General features: G+C 41.3%; 1 protein-coding gene across 1 annotated transcript in view; it reads right to left on the minus strand.

The window, feature by feature from the left end:
• ELP1 (elongator acetyltransferase complex subunit 1) overlaps positions 1 to 20,963 on the minus strand; it is a 59,429-nt gene that overhangs the window by 5,601 nt on the left and 32,865 nt on the right. The window contains exons 26-35 of the mRNA XM_077769839.1: positions 20,418 to 20,541; positions 19,427 to 19,524; positions 17,344 to 17,545; positions 15,213 to 15,274; positions 7,407 to 7,469; positions 6,965 to 7,025; positions 5,093 to 5,206; positions 4,466 to 4,577; positions 2,829 to 2,956; positions 2,196 to 2,350 (exon numbers count right to left, since the gene is read on the minus strand). Coding sequence (XP_077625965.1) covers positions 2,196 to 2,350; positions 2,829 to 2,956; positions 4,466 to 4,577; positions 5,093 to 5,206; positions 6,965 to 7,025; positions 7,407 to 7,469; positions 15,213 to 15,274; positions 17,344 to 17,545; positions 19,427 to 19,524; positions 20,418 to 20,541 — 1,119 coding nt within the window. The remainder of the gene's footprint in view (positions 1 to 2,195; positions 2,351 to 2,828; positions 2,957 to 4,465; positions 4,578 to 5,092; positions 5,207 to 6,964; positions 7,026 to 7,406; positions 7,470 to 15,212; positions 15,275 to 17,343; positions 17,546 to 19,426; positions 19,525 to 20,417; positions 20,542 to 20,963) is intronic.

A 20,963-nucleotide genomic window follows, 5' to 3' on the forward strand; every position in this document is an offset into this window, starting at 1 on the left:
CCTCTGCTTTGGCTTCACTTGGCTCAGCGTGCACATCCTCAGGGCACCATCTCAGCAGCAATGTCAATATCATGCAAAGCACCTCCATGGGACTCACGGTATCTGCACATATGCCATTACCATCCTTTACCAAGCAAAGCAAAATGATTTTCTGCTCACTCCCTAGAAGACTCTTAAAGTCTGTGTCTCAGAAATTAATAGGATCTGAATAAAAAGGGTAGAGGAGCGCATAAGGAGGTACTAGACATTGTTAAGCTTCAAAGCCACTATAGATTTGAAGATGATCACATTTCTTCTAGGCAATACTTCTTTCAGTAAATTCAAATATTTGTGGGGTGCTGATTCTCAAATGCTTTTATTTTTATGGTATGCTACATGCACCTAGATCTGCCCTCTTATCTTCTAGTGAAGTACATAGGGAAGTATATCTGCATTTATAACTGAGGAAATCAGAATATTCAGAATATTCCAGTGAAGTATATCCCCATTTACAACTGAGGAAATCAAGGCCCAGTAAAGCTATGTGTTTCTAACCAGTGAGATAAATACCAATCTCTCTCCTGGGTCCAAAACCACCCTTCCCTACAGTGCCTGTGATGTGGAGAGCCTGAGAAAACATTCGCCTTTGCACCTGGCTCATTATGCTCTGACTGTAGGAGATACCAGAGGGAAAGTGCAAGGTGTTGCACTTTGGAGGAAGAAGCAATGTGTTGGAGCTCAGTCGTTTAAGCATCCAGCTTTGGCTCAGCTCATGATCTCATGGTTCATGGGTTGGAGCCCCACATCAGGGTCTGTGCTGACAGCTCAGAGCCGGGGGCCTACTTCTGATTCTGTGTCTCCCTCTCTTCCTGCCCCTCCCCTGCTTGCTTGCTCGCTCTCTCTCTCTCTCTCTCTCTCTCTCTCTCGCCAGGGGCCTACTTCTGATTCTGTGTCTCCCTCTCTTCCTGCCCCTCCCCTGCTTGCTTGCTCTCTCTCTCTCTCTCTCTCTCTCCAAAAGAAAAAAAAAGGAATGTGCTCCTTCATTCCCTTGCTTTCATGCAACAGCAGCTCTTTACCCTGGCAGCAGCTGTTGATTCCAGTTTATTTCTATACACTTAGAGCCATCATGCTCCCACAAAAGTATCAGCAGCAGGTGGCTGGCACCCCCTTCTCAAAGGGTCGAGAGCTAGCTCAGCAGTGCCCCACCTCCAAACTTCTAAATTGTCATAACCCCAACTCTTCTTTGCTCCCTCACAGTTGCATCTCATGTTCCTTCTCTGTGTTCAGTTTTTGGCTCTTCAGTCCTCTAATACTTGTTCAACCAATTCCACGTATTAAATTCTCTGTTAAAGTAACGGCTGTGGTGGTTTTCCTTACTGGACCATGCTTGACACACCAACCTTTCTGAGTCAAAACAGAAACTCTTAACAACAGGTCTGAGGTGTGAGAGACTGAGCAGAGGTGTAACCAATAGATGATAATATGTGAGAGTTCTTGATAGGACACAACTGCCTTAAACATAAGTAGCAAAGCTCCTCATGACAATAGAGTAGAAGTGACAAGTCAAATTTTCTGTAAAACAAAGGAGAAAGCAATTGTCTGGGTTACTTTAAAAAATTCTGATCCCATCCAAAGTCTGAACAGGGAGGTGAAGAGGCCAACTCTGGCCTTACCTCCCCCCTCCCTACCCCACTCTCACTGAAGGCAGGGGGCAACAGTCTGACTTACCATCTTCTCCACGACCACTGCTTCACGCAGAAAGGAGAAATAAAAGCAGACTTAACCTAGGTCAAGGTGTGCTCGAATAGAAAATCTTCTTACTGACAGCTTGAACATAAGCCTAAGATAATTTAACTATGGTATGTTTCTAATATAATATAAAAGAAAATCGTTTGCTTTGACTTTTTTTAAATGTTTTTATTTATTTCTAGGAGAGAGAGAGAGAGAGACAGCATGAGCAGGGGAGGGTCAGAGAGAGAGGGAGTCACAGACTCTGAAACAGGCTCCAGGCTCTGAGCTGGCAGTCAGCACAGAACCCGACGCGGGGCTCGAACCCACGAACCGCGAGATCATGACCTAAGCGAAAGTTGGACGCTTAACCGACTAAGCCACCCAAGCGCCCCTCTTTTGCTTTGACTTTTAAGAGATTGTGTGAATATAACAAGCTTGAAATTGATTTTTTAAAAACGCACATTCTGTCTCTGAAGGAAACTTACAGGCGTAGCTGAATTCTGTTGGTGGGTGAGAGTCCAAATTTCTGGAAGTGACCTTTCCATTAGCTGGAGAGTATCTTCAAAGGCCTTTTGTAATTCCCTTCCTTGCTCATCAAACTCAAACAGAAAGAGCACCTTTAAAATCTGGTATACTTCATCTAGAAAGAAGAAATTTGAGAAAGTGGTAACTTGGGTCCCCAGCTCCATTGCTAGAACCAACCTAGTTGCTTTCCCAATCAACAAATATTTAATATTTAATAATAATTTAATATTTAATAACTTAAATAATAATTTAATATTTAATAGCTGCCATCTCGCACATTTTCCTCCTTCTTCCCAAATCCTGGAATAATTCAACATATCTACTATAAAAAGAAAAAGGGACACACTGGACCCAAGCAGGAAGCAGTGTCTTCTTCTCAATCCTTTACCCCAGCCTGGGAGCGTGGAGCCCATGGAGGAAGGCTCCTATGTTACCAGCTGAGCGTGGTTCAGGAATGTGCCCTGACATGATACTTCCTGCTGACAATTTTTGTCTTTCTTCAAGTTGGGAAAATCTTACTTTAATATTTACTAAAGTCTGTGCTATCCACTTACTTTTCCGTGTGGCAAGAATCATTAATATTGAGAATATACCTTTCAATTTTTCAGTGCTCTGTACAATTTCAGTCAGTGTCTCCAAAAGGGCCACATCCTCTAGTGGACTCCCTTCTTTGAGGCTGTGCTTCTTCCGCTCCGCTTTGCGGCGATTCTTAGATGATCGCCTGTTAGAAATCAGAGAGAGGTTATAAATCCCGTGCTGCACAGATTAAAATGAATGTACCTGTTGGCCACCAACACCCTAGGAACCCAGAGAGTCTAGAGACGCTATGTATATTTGGAAGAAAATGGTGATGAGGTGTTTAAGTGACACCTAAAATAAAACTGGGAGAAGCAAGTCTTATAGGTAGGAAGTAATAAGGAAACCCCTAAAAGGTAGTATCTGGCCTTAAAATTTTGATTAAAATACAGAGTAAAATGAGGTTATATCTTATAATAAGAGCTAGAACAACGAAGAGAAAAACAACCAACTTGAATTCTCTAACAAAAAACAAATTTAAAAGCAACAAAGTAAAAATTTTAATCAGGGGACACAGACATAGCACGTTGAATTTGAATGCAATAAAATGAGTCCCATATCTTTCCTGCTAAGAGGTTTTTAATTATGCCGCCTGTCTCTCATCCAGTTTCTAGTTACCTCTCTAGCAATTTCTGATCATAACCTCAAAAATCTCCATTCTGAATTCCTAAAGCATGATTCACTTCAAATACACAATCCTGCATTATTTTACGCTTCCCAAGGATGACTATAAAGCACTTATAACCCGTATCTCCTTAAAAGTTTTTTGCTAACGTCTAATACACTAGCACATGGGTGTTCTTTCTGATCAGCTGCTACACTACGTAAGTGTGATGACTTGTTTTATGTTTGTAACTTCTTCTAATCCTGACTTTGAACTGAAGATGCCTGAATGTTTTTTTCTTTATAACCTTTTAATTTTTTCAGTGCTTACACATTCTAGTCACCTAGTATTTGTTAAATGAATGAAATCAGATGTCATAAAAATTGAGTATCCAGTTTAAGAGCTTTGTGGGCATGAGCAAACATACAGTCCAAGAAGCTACAGCAGAAAACATTTCTTTTTTTTTTTTAATAGTTTATTGTCAAGTTGGTTTCCATGTAACACCCAGTGCTCATCCCCACAAGTGCCCTCCTCCATGCCCATCACCCCCATTCACTCCCCCTACCCCCATCAGCCCTCAGTTTGTTCTCAGCATTCAAGAGTCTCTCATGGTTTGCCTCCCTCTCTCTTCCAAATTATTTTTCCCCTTCTCCTCCCCATGGTCCTCAGTTAAGTTCCTCCTCATCCTCCTATACGTGCAAACATATGGTATCTGTCCTTCTCTGCCTGACTTCTTTCACTCAGAATAACACCCTCAAGTTCCATCCATGTTGCTACAAATGGCCAGATTTCATTCTTTCTCATTGCCATGTAGTATTCCATTGTACAGATAAACCACATTTTCTTGATCCATTCAGAAAACATTTCAACGCCAAGTTTACTTTCTTAGATATGTGGGATGTGGGAAGAGTACTTGCACAGCTGTATTCTGGCCTTGAGAAGTGTCCTTTCTCTCCCCTGCACTGTCCTGATGAAAAACTGACCTACTTACTTGCTCTTTCTCCATACACCCAGGGCATGGTCAATATGCTGAATAAAAATGATACGTACGCTGATATCCTCGAGTTGCTATGGGAATATCTGCCACTCAAGTCACTGCCACTCAGGACACTGCTAGTTTCAGAGAAGAGGTCTGAATCTTGACCCTGGGGCACCTCATCATCTAGAAGAGTAGAACCAGATGCAGAATGAAAACTCCCTGCTAATGTGAGTTTACCTTAGTGGGACAAGTGGACTGTAGGTAACCAGGGCATATCTGAGGATGTATGACAATTGTCATAAAGCAGATTTCAAAGTAAAATGAGATAATATTCAATACAGTTATTATTAGTATATACAGTACCAAACTCCTTATTTTTTCTTCTTCTTTTTTTTTTTTTCAAAGCAAAGGAACCTCTGAAGACTAGGAAGTTCATTTTGTAAAACAGAGAAGTTGGCTACTCTGCTTCGTAGGGGTGGAGGACACATGTGGCAGAGGGTTTCCATTCATGCTTGGCTATGTCCCTCAGGCCTCCCCTACACACACAAACACAGGTACACACAGCCCCTAAGGGGTTTTTCAGAGGCCTCAGATGTCCCCAGGCACAGTAATCACACTGCAGGAGGCACAACGAGCAGCTAAGATGAGGTGTGACGTGTCCCCACCACACCCAAGCACCAACGTCGTCATGTACTCACCCAGGTTCACCTGCTGTGCTTGCTCCTTGAGCTCTCGAACCACCAATAAACGTTGTTTATGGCGACTGAATGTGGCTGTCTGAGACTCCAGAAGTGCCATATAATTTTTCTGCGCTAGGAGTGCAGATGGAAAATAATTTGAGCAGGATGTTTAAGCACAGAAAAAGAACTAGAGGAGGGCAGTGAGGGAGTTAGAATTTAACAAAAAGAAACAAGTTACTAGGTTTTCCAAGCAAGATTTTTTCCTTAATGAGAAACTGCACTGTTTTTGGAGAGTAAGCTAAACATGGAGACTTCTCTTAGAGTTCATCAACATCATCCTGGAACCTCTGCCACTAAATTGATAAAATCACCTGAACAAAGACTAGGTTTCTAACCCAAGAGAAGACTAGCAAAGAAAAGGAGTATACAGGAAGTTGTTAATAAAAATAAGCAGTCACTGAAACGTTTCCTAAATATAGGCATTAGGCCTATGCAGATGAACTGTCGCCATTTTTCTAGGTGCTCATTAGGGGAGAAAATCCAAGTTTAAGAGCTGGCTAGATGGACTGCCAGAGGGCAAGGACAGAAGCTTTCAGTAACCAGGTATCTCAGGTAGAGATACCTATGTGAACAATAGGAAAAGAATCCTCCCACGGTGTTAATGAGGAGGGGGAGGAGGATGCAGGCAGGGCAAACGTGAATACGTGTACATGTCAGAAAGGCCAGATCTTACTCACAGGGCAGACTGTGCTACAAATGGAGGGCTTAGAACCAACTCCTACTCCCCGAAATTTGTTAAGACAGAATGATGCCTTTCTTTTCCACTTTGCTTTTAAGGAGTCACAGCGACCACCTGAGTATTCTAGAACTGGTAAAACTCATGTTTAATGTACAGCTATACCCTTCACTGCGATTTACCAACTGTTAACACTTAGCCATATTTTGGGCTTCCTGTTTCTCTCCATTCATACACTCAACTACTATTTTTGTGGAACATTTTGAGAGTAGGTTGCAGATATGATCCTTCCCTCCTAAATACCTCAGCATCTCTCTGTTAAGAATACGGACATTATCAGGGCACCTGGGTAGGGCTTACTCGGTTAAGCATTCAACTCTTGGTTTCGGCTCAAGTCATGATCTCACGGTTCATGAGTCAGCCTGGCGTCGGGCTCTGTGCTGACAGCATTGAGTCTGCTTGGGATTCTCTTCTCTCCCTCTCTCTGCCCTTCCCCTGCTTGTGCACACACTCTTTTTCTCTCAAAATAAATAAACTTAAAAAAAAAAAAAAGGACACTATCTAATATGACCACAATACAATTATAAAATGCAGGAAATTGGCCCGACAAAATACTATTATCTAATGTCTACTTCATATTCCATTTTACCAACTATTTCCAAATATGAAGATTCTTATTCATATCATGTGTTTTTAACATTTAAATATTTTATATACTACCATTTAACAGTTCAGCATGTTTAAAAATCCTGGTCAGAAAAGTAAGTATTAAGGACGCCTGGGTGGCTTAGTCAGTTAAGCGTCTGACTTTCGCTTAGGTCATGATCTCGCGGTTTGTGGGTTTGAGCCCTGCGTCGGGCTCTGTGCTGACTGCCAGCTCAGAGCCTGGAGCCTGTTTCAGAGTCTGTGACTCCCTCTCTCTCTGACCCTCCCCTGCTCACGCTGTCTCTCTCTCTCTCTCTCTCCTAGAAATAAATAAAACATTAAAATAATGTAAAAAAAAGAAAGAAAAGTAAGTATTACATCCAGTGGAGAGTTTTGATAACCTCTATGTAACACATGATTAAAGGAAGTCCTTACAGAGGGAGTACTGTTCTTTTGCTCTTCCGTACCTCCACACTTCCAAATGTGGAATTCTAAGATATAACCCTTACCTTCTAAAATGGAAGGCTTTACATTGGTTTCTATGATATCGGGTCTGTTGTATTTGCACACCTAAAAGGAAAAATACAGTAATTTCAGGCAAGAAAACTGCAAGTCACTGGAGAGTTAAGATACCTGGAAGGAAATGGATCACTTTCAGAGGTCACCAGGGCATTTTCAAGAGCAGCAGGCTTCTACAAGGCAGCTAACGAATATTCAATTCACTTCAGTAAAAATCAGTAATATTTCACATTTAAAAAACTGGTAAGTTCAAAACATCAAGAATAAATTTTTTAAATAGTTTTTAAAATACTATTTATCCTTAGACCAAGAACCTAAACTATTTTTACTTAATTTCACCAGCCTCAAACGACCAGGGATTCTAGCTGTCACCCTCCCCAGCACTCTCACTCTAAACACCTAACACAGTGATGATTTTAAAGGTTTTCTTACCAGTCTCAGAGCTTCTTCCCAGGCAGCTCCTTCTAATAACAAGAGCACAGCTTCTTCATAATCCTGACAAGGAAAAACCAAGGAAGATTACAGGTAAATGGAGCAGATGCCGCCAGGACAAACTGCCGACAGAGTGGCCTCTCTGCCCATCCAGCCTAGTCCCTGGTAGCATGTCTAGCTCAGAGTAGCTGCTCAATAAATAAATACTGATGCAAAAGACTAAGGAGTGGGGGGCGGTGTAGATTCTGGAAATAACCACAAAACACATGGTCTCCGCTCCCTACCTCCCTCAGCATCAAAACCACCAGAGAGGTCTGACAGAAATGCCCATCGCCCCAGCTACACGACCCACTTTGATTCAGCAGGTTTAGGGGGCGGGGGGGGCTCCAGAGTTAACAAGTTCACACTTCAAATAAATGGTAAACTAGAATAGTAAACTTTTTTTTTTAAGTCTTCTATCTTAATTTTTTAATAGTTTTTATTGATTTTTGAGACAGAGAGAAACAGAGCATGAGTCGGGGAGGGGCAGAGAGAGAGGGAGACACTGAATCTGAACCAGGCCCCAGGTTCTGAGCTGCCAGCACAGAACCCGATGCGGGGCTCGAACCCACAAACCGTGAGATCATGACCTGAGCCAAAGTCGGACACTTAACTGATTGAGCCACCCAGGCGCCCCTAGAATAGTAAACTTCTATCTTTTGCTCTTTGATGTTTATTTTTCCCCCAACTTTTATTTTTAAAAACTTCAAACAGGAAATTGAAAAATGTGTGTAATAATGAGTGTAATAAACACCCGCATATCCTAAGTCTTTAAACATTTTTGATGCTTGTAGCCTTACCAGTAAAAATTTTTGAGCATGTACCAGTTTCGTACTTAATATAAAGTATATAAAACAAAATATTTTTATATGTACAATTCACGTTTATCTTTTTACTATTGAAGTATAGTTGACACACAATGCTATAGGAGTTTCAGGTGTGTAACAGAGTGATTTGATAATTCTGTACATTACTCAATGCTCACTACGGTTAAGTACAGTCCTATCTGTCACCACACATTATTATATTATTGATTATATTCCCTATGCCATACTTTTCTTTTCCATGATTTTATAACTAGAAGTTTGTGAAAATGGAAATGAGTGAAATAAAACACATTTTAAAAAGATGAAATATTTACAACAATTCGCTGGGTTTCCTCCAGTAATCACTGTCATAAAAAGAGAGGGTGTGGGTATACATTAGATTGAAAGAGATTTATGGGACATAAGATGCATAATGCAATACACGATCCTAGACTGGAACCTATGGATCAATCTACTGTAAACAATTTCAGAACCACTGAGGGAACTCGAATTTTAACTGTTCAATAAGTAAAATGTGCTAACATGGAAAGATGAAGATCATGTCCAAACACAGCAAATTTAAAAACACCACAGTGTAATTTGATTTTGGTTAAAAATGTGTGTGTGTGTACAGCTAGCACTCTAAGAAGAATCAGAAATAGGAGGGAAGAATAGCAACCTCCTGGGTGGTAGGAATGATCTTTGTTATTTTCTTATATCTACTTTCAGCATTGTAAATAATCTACATACATGCACACTACTATATTTTTAATTAAAATTATTAAAAATAAGTATTTTCTTCCCAGACCCAATGTATATGCCACACAAACAGGCCTATACCACAGGACACAGCAGGGGGATTTGTTGCCTGACTCAGGGAGAGGGGGAGACAGAAAAAAAGAGAAAGGTGTTTTCGCAAGGTGACAGTCACATGACAGTCCCTTTAAAGTGTACAATGGGATGGCATTTACTGTATTCATAATGTTATGTAACTACCCCATAAAGACATTTCCGTCTTCTGCTCCCTACACCCCCCAGTAGCCTCTAATGTGCCCTTTCTCTGGATTTGCCCCCTCGGGATATATAACAGAAACCATACAATCGGTGATCTTTTGTGTCTGGCTTCTTTCAGTCAGCATAATGTCTTCAAGATTTACCCAAGTTGCAGCATGTATCAGTTCTTTGTTCTTTTCTTTAAATTAATTTTTGATTATAGAAAAACGACATACACTTTACCATTTCACCACTTTTTACTATAAAGCCCAGCAGTATACAGTAAATTCACACTGCTGTGAAACCATCCCCACTATCCATCTCTGGAATGTTTTTCGTCTTGCAAAACTGAACCTGTAAACCCACCAGACAGTAGCTTCCCCTGCTCCTCTCCCCCAGCTTCAGGCAACCATCACACTTTCTGTCTCTGTGACTCTCACTATGCTCGGTGCCGCACAGAAGTAGAATTCCACCACATTTTTCCTTTTATATCTGGTTCATTTCACTTACCATGATGTTTTCAAGGTTTACCCAAATTGAAGCATCCATCCATTTTTCATTCCTTTTTTGACTGAATAATATTCTACTGTGTGTGTATAAATGTTGTGAGTGTATATCTCACAATTTATCTATCTGCCATTGATGGACATTTGTATTGTTTCTTCCTTTTGTTTATTATAAAAAATGCTGTTATGAGCATTTGCATACAAGTTTTATGGTGGACATATGTTTCCATTTCTCCTGAGTATATATACTTAGGAGTGGAACTGTTGGGTTATATAGTAATCTATGTTTAACACTTTAAGGAACCATCAAACTGTTTTCTATGGTGGCTACGCCATTTTACATTCTCACCAGCAATGTACAAGAGTTCTCAATTCTCTACATCCTTCCAACTTTGCATTTTTTTAAAATTAAAGCTATTCTGGGGCACCTGGGTGGCTTAGTCGGTTAAGCGTCCGACTTTCGCTTAGGTCATGATCTCGCGGTTCGTGGGTTCGAGCCCCGCGCCGGGCTCTGTGCTGACTGCCAGCTCAGAGCCTGGAGCCTATTTCAGAGTCTGTACCTCCCTCTCTCTCTGACCCTCCCCTGCTCATGCTGTCTCTCTCTCTCACTCCTAGAAGTAAATAAAAATATTTAAAAAAATTAAATTAAATTAAATTAAAGCTATTCTAATGAGTTTTATGGTTTTGACTTGCATTTCCTTAATGAACAATGATGCTGAACATCTTTTTAAGTGCTTGCTTGTTGGCCATTTGTAAATTTTCTTCAGAGAAATATCTATTCAAGTCTTTTGGCCATTTTTAAAATGGATTGTCTTTTTGTGGTTAAGTTGTAAGAGTTCTTTACATATTCTGGACATAACAAAAAAACATTAAACCGATATCTCTCATAGACAAATACAAAAACCCTCAAGAACATTTTAGGAAACCGAATCCACCAATAATGAAAAAGAAGAATACATTATGAGCAACATGGGTTTAACCCAGAAATGCAAGATTAATTTAACATTCTAAAATCAATCTAATTCACCCTAGCACCGGTCTAAAACAAAACAAATATAACTTTATTGAAAATGTATTTGAAAAATTCAATATCCACTCACAATAAAAACTCAGAACCAAGACTAGAAGGGAATTTCCTCAACCCAAGAAGGCAAGGACAGGCAAATTTTTCTGTAAAAGGCTAAGACAACAAATATTTTAGGCTTCATGGGCTAGACCATCTCTGTCACAACTCTTCAACTCTGGTTGTAGTTACAAAAGCGGCCATAGAAAATATGTAAACAAATACATGTGGCTACGTTCCAGTACAACTTCAGTTGTAAAAACAGGTAGCCAGCTAGATTCTGCCCATAGGCTACGGTCTGTCAACTCCAAAAGCCCTACCAGGTTCTCACATCTATTTAAAAAACAGTAGCACACATCAAGCTTAATGCTGAAAGACTGAATCCCCCACACCACTACTATCAGGAGAAAAGCAAGGATATTTATTCACTCTTATTGCTTCTATTCAACACTGTACTGGAAGTTCTATTAATGCAGAAAGGCTAGAAAAAATATAAAGGCATACAAATTGAAAAGATATGAAACTATCTTTATTCACAGAAACCATGCTTGTTAACATAAGAAATCTTTGAAAATTTAGCCCAACATTCCTAGAACTAAAAAATAAATTCAGCAAGGTTATAGGATATTTAAAGCCAAAAAACAAAACAAAACACTGTATTTGTTTACTAGCAACAAAAAATTGGGAAGTGGGAGAGAAATACCAGTCAAATATTACGCTGACTCCAGCTCTGCCCAACACCTTGACTGTAGCCTTGTGAATGACCCTGAGCCAGAGGCCCTAAGCCCCACCCAGATTCTTGACACATAGAAAGAAATAATGAGTGTTTGTCATTTTAAACTAAGTTTTGGGGTAATTTGTCATGTATCCCCTGATATGTGATACACCCAGCTGGGTAAGTACTCACACGGGCACTCACACATCACTGGCAGGGACACACAACGATGGAGCCACTGCAGGGAAGCTCTGCAGCTCCTCACAGAGCCACCCACCCACTCCCCATGTGACCAGCATTCCCATGCAGGTATTTACCCAAGTGAAATGAAAACATCTGTCATCATGAAGACTGGTACCAGACTGTTCACAGCCGCTTTACTCTAGCCTTAAACTGAAAACAATCCAAATGTACACCAACTTGTGGATGAAGCCACAAATTATGACCTGTTCTTACAACAAAATACCATTCACTGAAATAGAAAGGAATGCACAGATGCACATTATAATATGGATGACTTTCAACAGCATTATATGGCTTCCAGCTCCCAGCTCAACACACGAGGAACCTGGAAGAAATCCTCTATCCTAACAAGTAAAAACCTGAACAAAGTGAAAATCAACAACTCTCCTTAGACTGGAGAACTGAGGTCACAGGGCAAACTGCTGCCCCTAAAACTGGAGAGACAGACAGGCAGACACAGAGAATTACAACTTGACAAAACAGAACAGAGACCCACAAGTCTGGGTTCTCTACCAGAACCAGTACTGGGGTGGGAACATCTAAACCGTAAGTGACCGATGGCTGAAGGATCACTGCGGATGAGGCCAGAGCTGAAAACTCTACCTACGGACATCCAGACTCAGGGAGGCTCTTACATTTCTGTGAGTTTTTACCTCCACGAGCCCTACTAGGGTCTCACAGTGAGTATCAGATGGAATTCTGCTTCTGGCAAAAACAAAAATGATGTCATTTTGAATATACCCAGAGCATGCTGCTCTTAACAAGGTCAAGAGAAACCATTTTGCCAGAACCTAACTAAAGTGGAATTTACCAGGGAGGGAAGAGAAATAAAACTCCCGCTCCCCCTGGCCATGCTGTTCTACCTAAGGAGTGAAAAATCTAAGAAGTGCTGGTGAAGTTCACAGTCCACGGACACAGGCTCAATAAAATACTGAGACTTAATCATAGGGCTGCAGAACACTTCTACCCCCACATCTTATCACCACGCCACTAAAGGCCTATTGACTGAATTTCCTTTTAGCTAGGATACCACGGCAGGCTTTCTACAAAAGATACAAAAAGGACAAAACACAGTTTGAAGTGCCAGAGCAGGCATCGGAACAAGACTCAGATAGGGCAGGGATATTGAAATTATGAGGCCAGGGATTTAAAGTAAGTGCGATGATACCTGAAACTACTCTGACACTGTATGTTATATTTCAATTTGAAAAAGAAAAAATGAGTATGGTTAGTATGTTAAAGGCTCTAATGAAACAGTAGACAACATGCAGGAACAGATGGGGAATGTAAGCAGAGAGACGGAAATTCTAAGGAAGAATCAAAAAGAAATGTTAGAAAACAAAAGCGTTATGTGAGTGAAAGAAGCCAGACTAAAAGATCACATACCAGATGGTCCCATTTATATACAACTCTAGAAAAAGCAAAACTATAACGATAGAAAGCATATCAGTGGTTGGTAAGAGAGTACGGAGAGCACAGGGAGAAGACTGACTACACAAGGGGAAGCAGAGAACTTTCCGGGGGGCTGGAAACATTCTACTACCGTGGCTGCAGTAGCGTTACGTAGCTGTAAGCATTTGTCACAACTCATCCCACTGTTAATTTTAAATTGGTAAATTTTATTATATGTGAAGTGTATCCAATTAAAAATATTAATTATATACGAGTTATTAATTAAACGAGTTAAAATATTAAAAATATACGAGTTATAAATTAAACAGAAGTATGAATTAAAATCTTCATTTACAGAAGAAAAAAAAAGATGGTGGCATCTTATTCACTTAATTAACCACTGTAGGTAGTGTATCTTTCTACTCTAGCCTCATTATTATGCATAGTTTATTCACTGATGTTTTCAGCTCAGTCATCCAACATAATTTCCTGCCAGGATCTAATGATATCAAATTTTACTGATCTTCTCTCACTCACCATTATTACATGAAAGGCATTCAGGTATTTTAAAAGCACAATTAAGTTATACAAATGTGCCCACTAGTAACAACTGTAAAAAACAGTACTCCTTGTCAAAGGCCAAAACTCTAGAAGGCAGTAATCCCTGGTGTCATGTGTGTACCTACATCCTGTTAGTCCATGGCCAGTGTCAGTGCATAGTTTTATTATTTTCATAATAAATCCTACAGTTTTTTCAAAAACTGGTATAGTTTTTGAAATCTTTATAATCTGTTAGAAATCTGGAACCCATCAAGCTGAGATAAAAGACACCTCCAAAAGAAAGAATGGTTGTAAAAGTCAAAAAAGTATCTGAAGTTTAATCTCTTTGTTTTAGAATGGTCCCTTCTCACTGTTTTTACTTGGCAAATTAACATAAAAAGAACAACTCCCTTGAGGTTTAATTTAGTACTTTCTGCCAGGATCAAACCACTAGTGCCTATTACAGTAGAATTCATCGGTATTTTACCTCACAGAACTTATTATTTAGATAACTAATTATCTGGGGCACTGGGGTGGCTCAGTTGGTTAAGCATCTGACTTCAGCTCAGATCATGACCTCGTGGTCCGTGCGTTCAAGCCCCACGTTGGGCTCTATGCTGACAGCTGAGAGCCTGGAGCCTGCTTTTGATTCTGTGTCTCCCTCTCTCTCTGCCCCTCCCATGCTCATGCTCTGTCTCTCCCTCTCTCTCAAAAATAAACAGTAAAAAAATTTTTAAAAAACTAATTATCTAGAGGTCTATTAAATTTAGATTTAAAAAAATTTTTTTAACGTTTATTTAATTTTTTAAGAGAGAGACAGAGAGCAAGTTGGGGAGGGGCAGAGAAAGAAGGAGATGCAGAATCCGAAACAGGCTCCAGGCTCTAAGCTGTCAGCACAGACCCCAATGCGGAGCCCGAACACACAAATTGTGAGATCGTGACGAGGTGAAGTCGGAGGCTCAACCAACTGAGCCACCCAGGCACCCCTAAATTTAGATTTCTAAGTCAGGTCAGCAAGATAGAAGACCTGCAGAGACCCCAATGTGGAGCCCGAACACACAAATTGTGAGATCGTGACGAGGTGAAGTCAGAGGCTCAACCAACTGAGCCACCCAGGCACCCCTAAATTTAGATTTCTAAGTCAGGTCAGCAAGATGGAAGACCTGCAGAGTAAACACTGTCTCTGGACTTCCTAATTACCCTGAGTTCCATTAATTTTCATAGCAGTGGTGTACAAACAGGAAGACCTTGCCTGTTGATGGGGTGGTTTAAGAAAGGAGGAACTGAGAAGCATCTGGGTGGCTCAGTCGATTGAGCATCTGACTCTTTGATACTGGCTCAGATCATAATCCCAAATTAGTGGGATTGAGCCCCACGCCGGGCTCTGTGCTGAATGTGGAGCCTGCTTAGGACTGTCTCTCTCTCTGCCCCTCCCCTGCTCATGTGTGTGCTGTCTCTTTCTCTTTAAAAAAAAAAAAAAAAAAAAAAGAAGGGAGGAACTGAGGTTACCTGGGCATACTGTTCCAAGACTGTGGCTGCATCACCATACTTCCTCTGCTCAACCAGCTTTCCTGCAAAGACAATAAACATCTGACCACAGATGGCTTGCTAAGAACAGTATTACCAAAGCTCAAGTTGAAATAGTTTTTGGAGGTCCTTTTTAAATAAAAATAGCCCCACACAAATTGGAGACTGAGCTCCACATTCAAACAGAACTGTTTTAAAACAGCATTTCCAAAGTGTTCCCTAAGACTGCTCCGTAGAATAATAAAAGGCACTACCAAACAACAACAACACTCTAGGGTCAAGAAAGTCTGTGAAGCATTGAGGAAAACAAAGCTACAGATTCCTTTGCTGAAATGGTTCACTAATATATCTGTATTCTGTATCAAACGACATTGTGAACTTGTCAGGAAGTAGGCAGGAATACCATGGAGTCTTATCTTAAATGGCAGTTACAATCTAAATTTAGCAGGAAACGTGAAAATCACGTATACTCAAAATTAGCCATGAAAAACGCCTACAAAGGCACACGTATGGGAGACTGGCCTAGCATCTCTCCCTCATCCAATTCTTCCTCAATCAGGAAGAGACTGCTGTGCCTTGGTTGAGCAAAGATGAAGGTAGCGGGCTTAGGGGTCATGGAGTGTCTTTAGATCCTTGAGTCCCTTGGCACAGCTGAGATGACCCTGCTGCAAGAGGCACACCAACCTGGAGCTGACCACAGGGTTGGCAGAATCATGTCTCCCATGTACATCATCCCTGCACGCAAACTCCCATGCACATCATCCCTGACAGAAACAGGTAGAATCATCTCCACAATTTAAACAGCTATCTTTCTTTTCTTGCGCAAACTGCCTAAGTTCAAGTGCACATGAAGTGGCTCCACCTTATAAAATTTCTGAAAAACCTTTGACCATTGACTCCCCTACCTTTTTTGCTACACATGTGTGAGAACTTGGTGTAAACCATAAGGCAAGACAAATAGAAAACTTAGAGTTGTAAAGAATGTAAGAAAAAATAATAGATCCTAAGAACAGCGCTGGAAGGTATAAACTATCAAAACCTAAGTTTCTAAGGCAGAAGTAACAACGGAGCCAGAATGAATACTTAATAGGCCTAATATAGGGAATTCTCAAAAAATAAAGAGTTCACCAAGGAAACTGAGAGGGCTTATAGAAGAGCCTATAGATCTAACTACCAGAAAATGCCAGAAAAAGAAAAGTGATAACCTTGCCCATTTTTATGACCACAAGAAAAAAAAAATAATGCAAATAACTAAGGAGGATATGTACATATATTTAATAGGATTTAATCTGGAATTTTTTCAGGACTGCACTTTTTTTTTTAAAAACCATAAAAGTATTTTTAAAACTCTTAAAACGGGAGGTGAAAATATACCTGTCTCTTACTTCAAGCACAGCTGAGAGGACAGGGTCCCTTTTCACCTCGCCTCCCAGGCAGGTGGTCCTGAAGCTCTCTGCCACTCAAACAAGTCACACTCTGGTGGAGCCTCCGTCTGGATCAGACAATCCCTAGACCCTGACCCAGCTAACCTGCCTCTGCTCTCAGAATGCTTCCACATTTAGCCTCTTCTTTCACCTCATTTCTGAAAAATGCTATTCTTATTCCCAACAATCTACCGTCTATAACTGAAGGGCCCCACCCCAAAACTCACGTTCACCTTCTCATAGGGCCCATGGCTGCGCAGCTACTCTGCTAGGTGTGGCTGTGTGATGTAAGGTTTGGCGAATGAGATGGAACAGCAGTAATGGTGTAACTTTGAGATCATTTCCAACTCAGAGTATTCTCTATGGCTCTAGCTTTCTGCCCTTCCTAAGGACTGGAATGCAGATATGGAGAAAATCCATCTACAACCAGCTGCCCAAGATGACAGAGCCACACAGCGGAAGACTGTCTCAGTCGTTACGTGAGAGAAGACAGAAGCTGTCTTTATTACACCAATGTTTCAGGACTCTCACTTAACCATTCTAAATTATCTAGTCAATTGTTATTAGTGAACATGAGACTGTCTCAAGGTATGCTGCCCTAAATTTACTTGCAAAATTGCCAAAGAGAGAAGAAACAAAAAACCTTCGGGTAAGTAGTCATTTTAGAGAGCCTAAACCACCATGTTTACCGGCCAGAGTTCTGCTGAGGCTCGCCAGCTGGTCTTCGGTCCAGTTAAGCTGGGCTGCCATGCACAGAGCTTGCTGCCAGCTGCCACTCGCCAGAAAGGCACTGAGAGCTTTCTCGTGGGCACCACAGCGGGCAAAGACGAGCCCGGCTGGCTCATAGGAGTGCTCCTGCATCAGGTGTTCCCCATAAGCAATGCTGATCTCCTATGGCAAGAGGAGACATAGGGTTGGTAAGGAAAGGTGACGGCCAGTTTTTAACCTCCGATGGAGGCTGCTTCAATTACATTGGAAAATCTCTTGAATTCCTTATGAAAATCCTGTGGCTAATTAGAGAATTCGATCATTCTTCCTTAATGAGGACGTACCATGTGTTCACTCAACAAATAATTACTGAGTACTATTCACGGCAGTGGGACTCACACGGCGATGCAAAAAATAAAAAGAAGCAAGACACCAAACACTAACAGGAACCACCATCAAGTTTCCACTCTCGTGGCAACAGGGAGAGGATTATTTTTCTTTTTCCTCCATCTTTTTTTTTTTTTAATTTTACAAACAGTTTATTGTCAAATTGGTTTCCATATAACACCCAGTGCTCATCCCCACAAGTGCCCTCCTCCATGCCCATCTCCCCCCTCCCCCCCACATCCATCAGTCCTCAGTTTGTTCTCAGCATTCAAGAGTCTCTCATGGTTTGCCTCTCTCCCTTTCCCCCACCATTTCCCCCCTTCTTCTCCCCCATGGTCTTCAGTTAAGTTCCTCCTAATCCTCCTATACGTGCAAACATGTGACATTTGTCCTTCTCTGCCTGACTTATTTTGCTCAGCATAACACCCTCAAGGTCCATCCATGTTGCTACACATGGCCAGATTTCATTCTTTCTCATTGCGACAGGGAAAGGATTATAAACACAATACAGTCTGTGACATAGTGCTAAAGAGACAGAGTGTAGACAGTGCTATTTCTACACTGTGAGGAGGGCTGTGAGGAGAATACGCCATGTGAAGGGTTCCAGGAGAGTATTCAGGCCGAGGGCTATAGAAGGCACCATGGCCATCAGGCAGGAATGTGGATGCAATACCTAGGAAGGAAGAGCAAGAAGGCTGGTGTGACTGGACAAGATAGAAAACCAGACGGAGGAAGAGAGAATGAAAATACAAGCAAAGAGGCAGCCACTGGCCAAATTCTCTATCCTGGGCTCCATGCAGGCAGGGACACAAAGAGGAATACGACACGAAGCCTCTGCCTTTAAGCAGCCCATGGTCAGCTGGGGAGACAAATCAGTGCATCAGCCGTTTGTTACGTGCCGCCACTGAAGTGAGAAGAAGGTGCTCTGGGAGCTCGGTGTGGGGCACCTCGCCCAGTATGGCTTTTTGGCAGAGGAGATCTGAGAGCTGAAGGACAACTGGGGCTAAACAAAGGGGCAGGGAGAGGCCTGGAAGAGGCAGCCAATGCTAACGAAACAGGCAGGAACCAGATCGTAGAGACACAGGCAATCTGCGGACCACGTGCACATGGCCTGAGGGTGGCAAGGATTGAGCAGTGGTCACTGGCATAGGCTCCGGGCTCAGTTCGGCAGCTTGACACTCCAGGTCCTAAGGCAAGTTGGTTCTGCATCTGCTCACCCTATCGAGCTGTTACGAGACTCATATAATTCATTTAGCAAAGTATCTGGCATATAAGAAAATCTAAATGGATGTTCATTTAGACAAATAACCAAACTTTATCCCTTTATCCTACGCTATCTGAGAAAGATCTACACCTTTCAGGATGATCAGTCATGTGATTGCAAGGCTGGGCTGGAGCAAGGGGTGGGACGGAAGCAGGGAACCCTATGGAGAAGCTGCCATTCATCAAGTGGTATTCATGATGAGAAATGGGGGGCGAGGCCTAGGCTTCCAGCCTGGGCAGCTTCTTCAGAACAGGAGCAGGTCAGGGCCATTCTCCCGGATAAGAGTTCAAGGTGAGGCTAACTTGTTTCAAGATAAACCTTGAAACCAAGAAGGGTGTTACAGACTTAGGATCCTTACACCCTTTCCAGCTAAGGCGCATCACCAAAAGAGCCTCATTTCGCACACCACTCACCTTGTACTGCTGCGAGTCTGATGGAAATAACTTCAGAGATTCCTTATACAAGTTTTTATCTTTTATTAAGTTTAAGCACTCTGGGAAGTATTCAGGTCCTGAGGAGTAAGATTCATGCACACAAGTTTAAGACTTTGCAAGCATAACAAATTTCATTTATACCACTGGTCCTTAAACAAAGTTAACAAGGGACCTTTGTAAGATCTGCAGAATCAGAGTATCAGGAGAACAGGATCAAAGAATTTTAATTATAGCAAAGCACCATGGCAGATGTAAGGTGTGAGACGCACTGAGTTCTACTCAAAAGGAATTTATACACACCCCTGATAAATGACCCAACCTTGTGTTTTCTCACCCTCCTCCACTGGAATCCCCTGGGGAGCTTATCAACCATACAGATGCCTGAGTCCTATCCCAGCCCAGCTCAATCAGACTGTCCAAGGACACTTAATAACACCCAAATAACTCCCCATCCTAGCTCTCGGGAAAGAGCCGCAACTGCTGAAGTCAGCAGCTCCAGCGTGGGACAGGGGTGGGATGAAGCAAAACTGGCATGTGTCTGTCCTACCCGTCACTACCAACTACAAGTGCGTCCCTCTGGGAGCTGCCAGCAGGCATGGCTGCTCACTCCAGACAAGCCCCGCTTCCCTCAGGTGTCTGCAAATACCGTGGGAGAAGAGCGCACTATCAACCAATTTCCATCCCGAGATACTGAAATGAGTTTACGGGGTGATCATCCTTAACCCAAAAAGGATCTGCTCTATATTTTTAGTTAGGGAGCTCCTCCAGTTCATTAAAATTCATTTGCTTTGCTTTCAGCTTTTTAGAACATATGATAAAATAAGATGCACACATGTAACCATATTTCGGTTTCAGGAGTGGAAACTGAAATCCATTTATGTCTACGTCTAAGCTAACACTTTAACTTAAACCCTGCCTAGCTCCAAAGAAGGTCTGAAGCAGAAATAAACCTACTAATCCTCACACTTACCACATTTGCTGAGGTGCCCAATGGCTTTTTCATATCGCTTCAAGTATTTGTCTATGGTGAACCGCTGATAATTAGTTTCCATTTTCTTAAGTGTATTAAGAAATGGAAGATATTCTTTGGGATCCTCAAAAAACAAAAAACAAAAACCCAATAAGAGACCTTTATTGCTTATAATTACATTCATTTACAAGAATACAAATAATACATAACAATTATATCAATAAACCCAAAGCTATATAATTTTTAAAATATGTGCTATGTTGATATATTAATTATATATTGTATAATAGATCAAATGAAACTTCATAAAACAAGTTTTGGCAAAAATGCTTTGACATATATATAGGCATTATTTGTTTACAATGAGACTAATGATGAAGAATTCTCATGTAGTCTCACAACAATCATTTATTTTCTAGGCTAATAAGGAAAACACGGTTCTAACCTAGAAAATATTCAACAAATGCGTCCAAATGTCTCTGGAAGTGGAAAGCATTACACTCAGAGCTCTGTGAATGACATTTCGTGCCCTCCCTCTGCAAGTTT

The sequence above is a fragment of the Crocuta crocuta genome, unplaced genomic scaffold, assembly GCF_008692635.1.
Source record: "Crocuta crocuta isolate KB4526 unplaced genomic scaffold, BGI_CrCroc_1.0 scaffold95, whole genome shotgun sequence".
NCBI classification, from domain to species: Eukaryota; Metazoa; Chordata; class Mammalia; order Carnivora; family Hyaenidae; genus Crocuta; species Crocuta crocuta.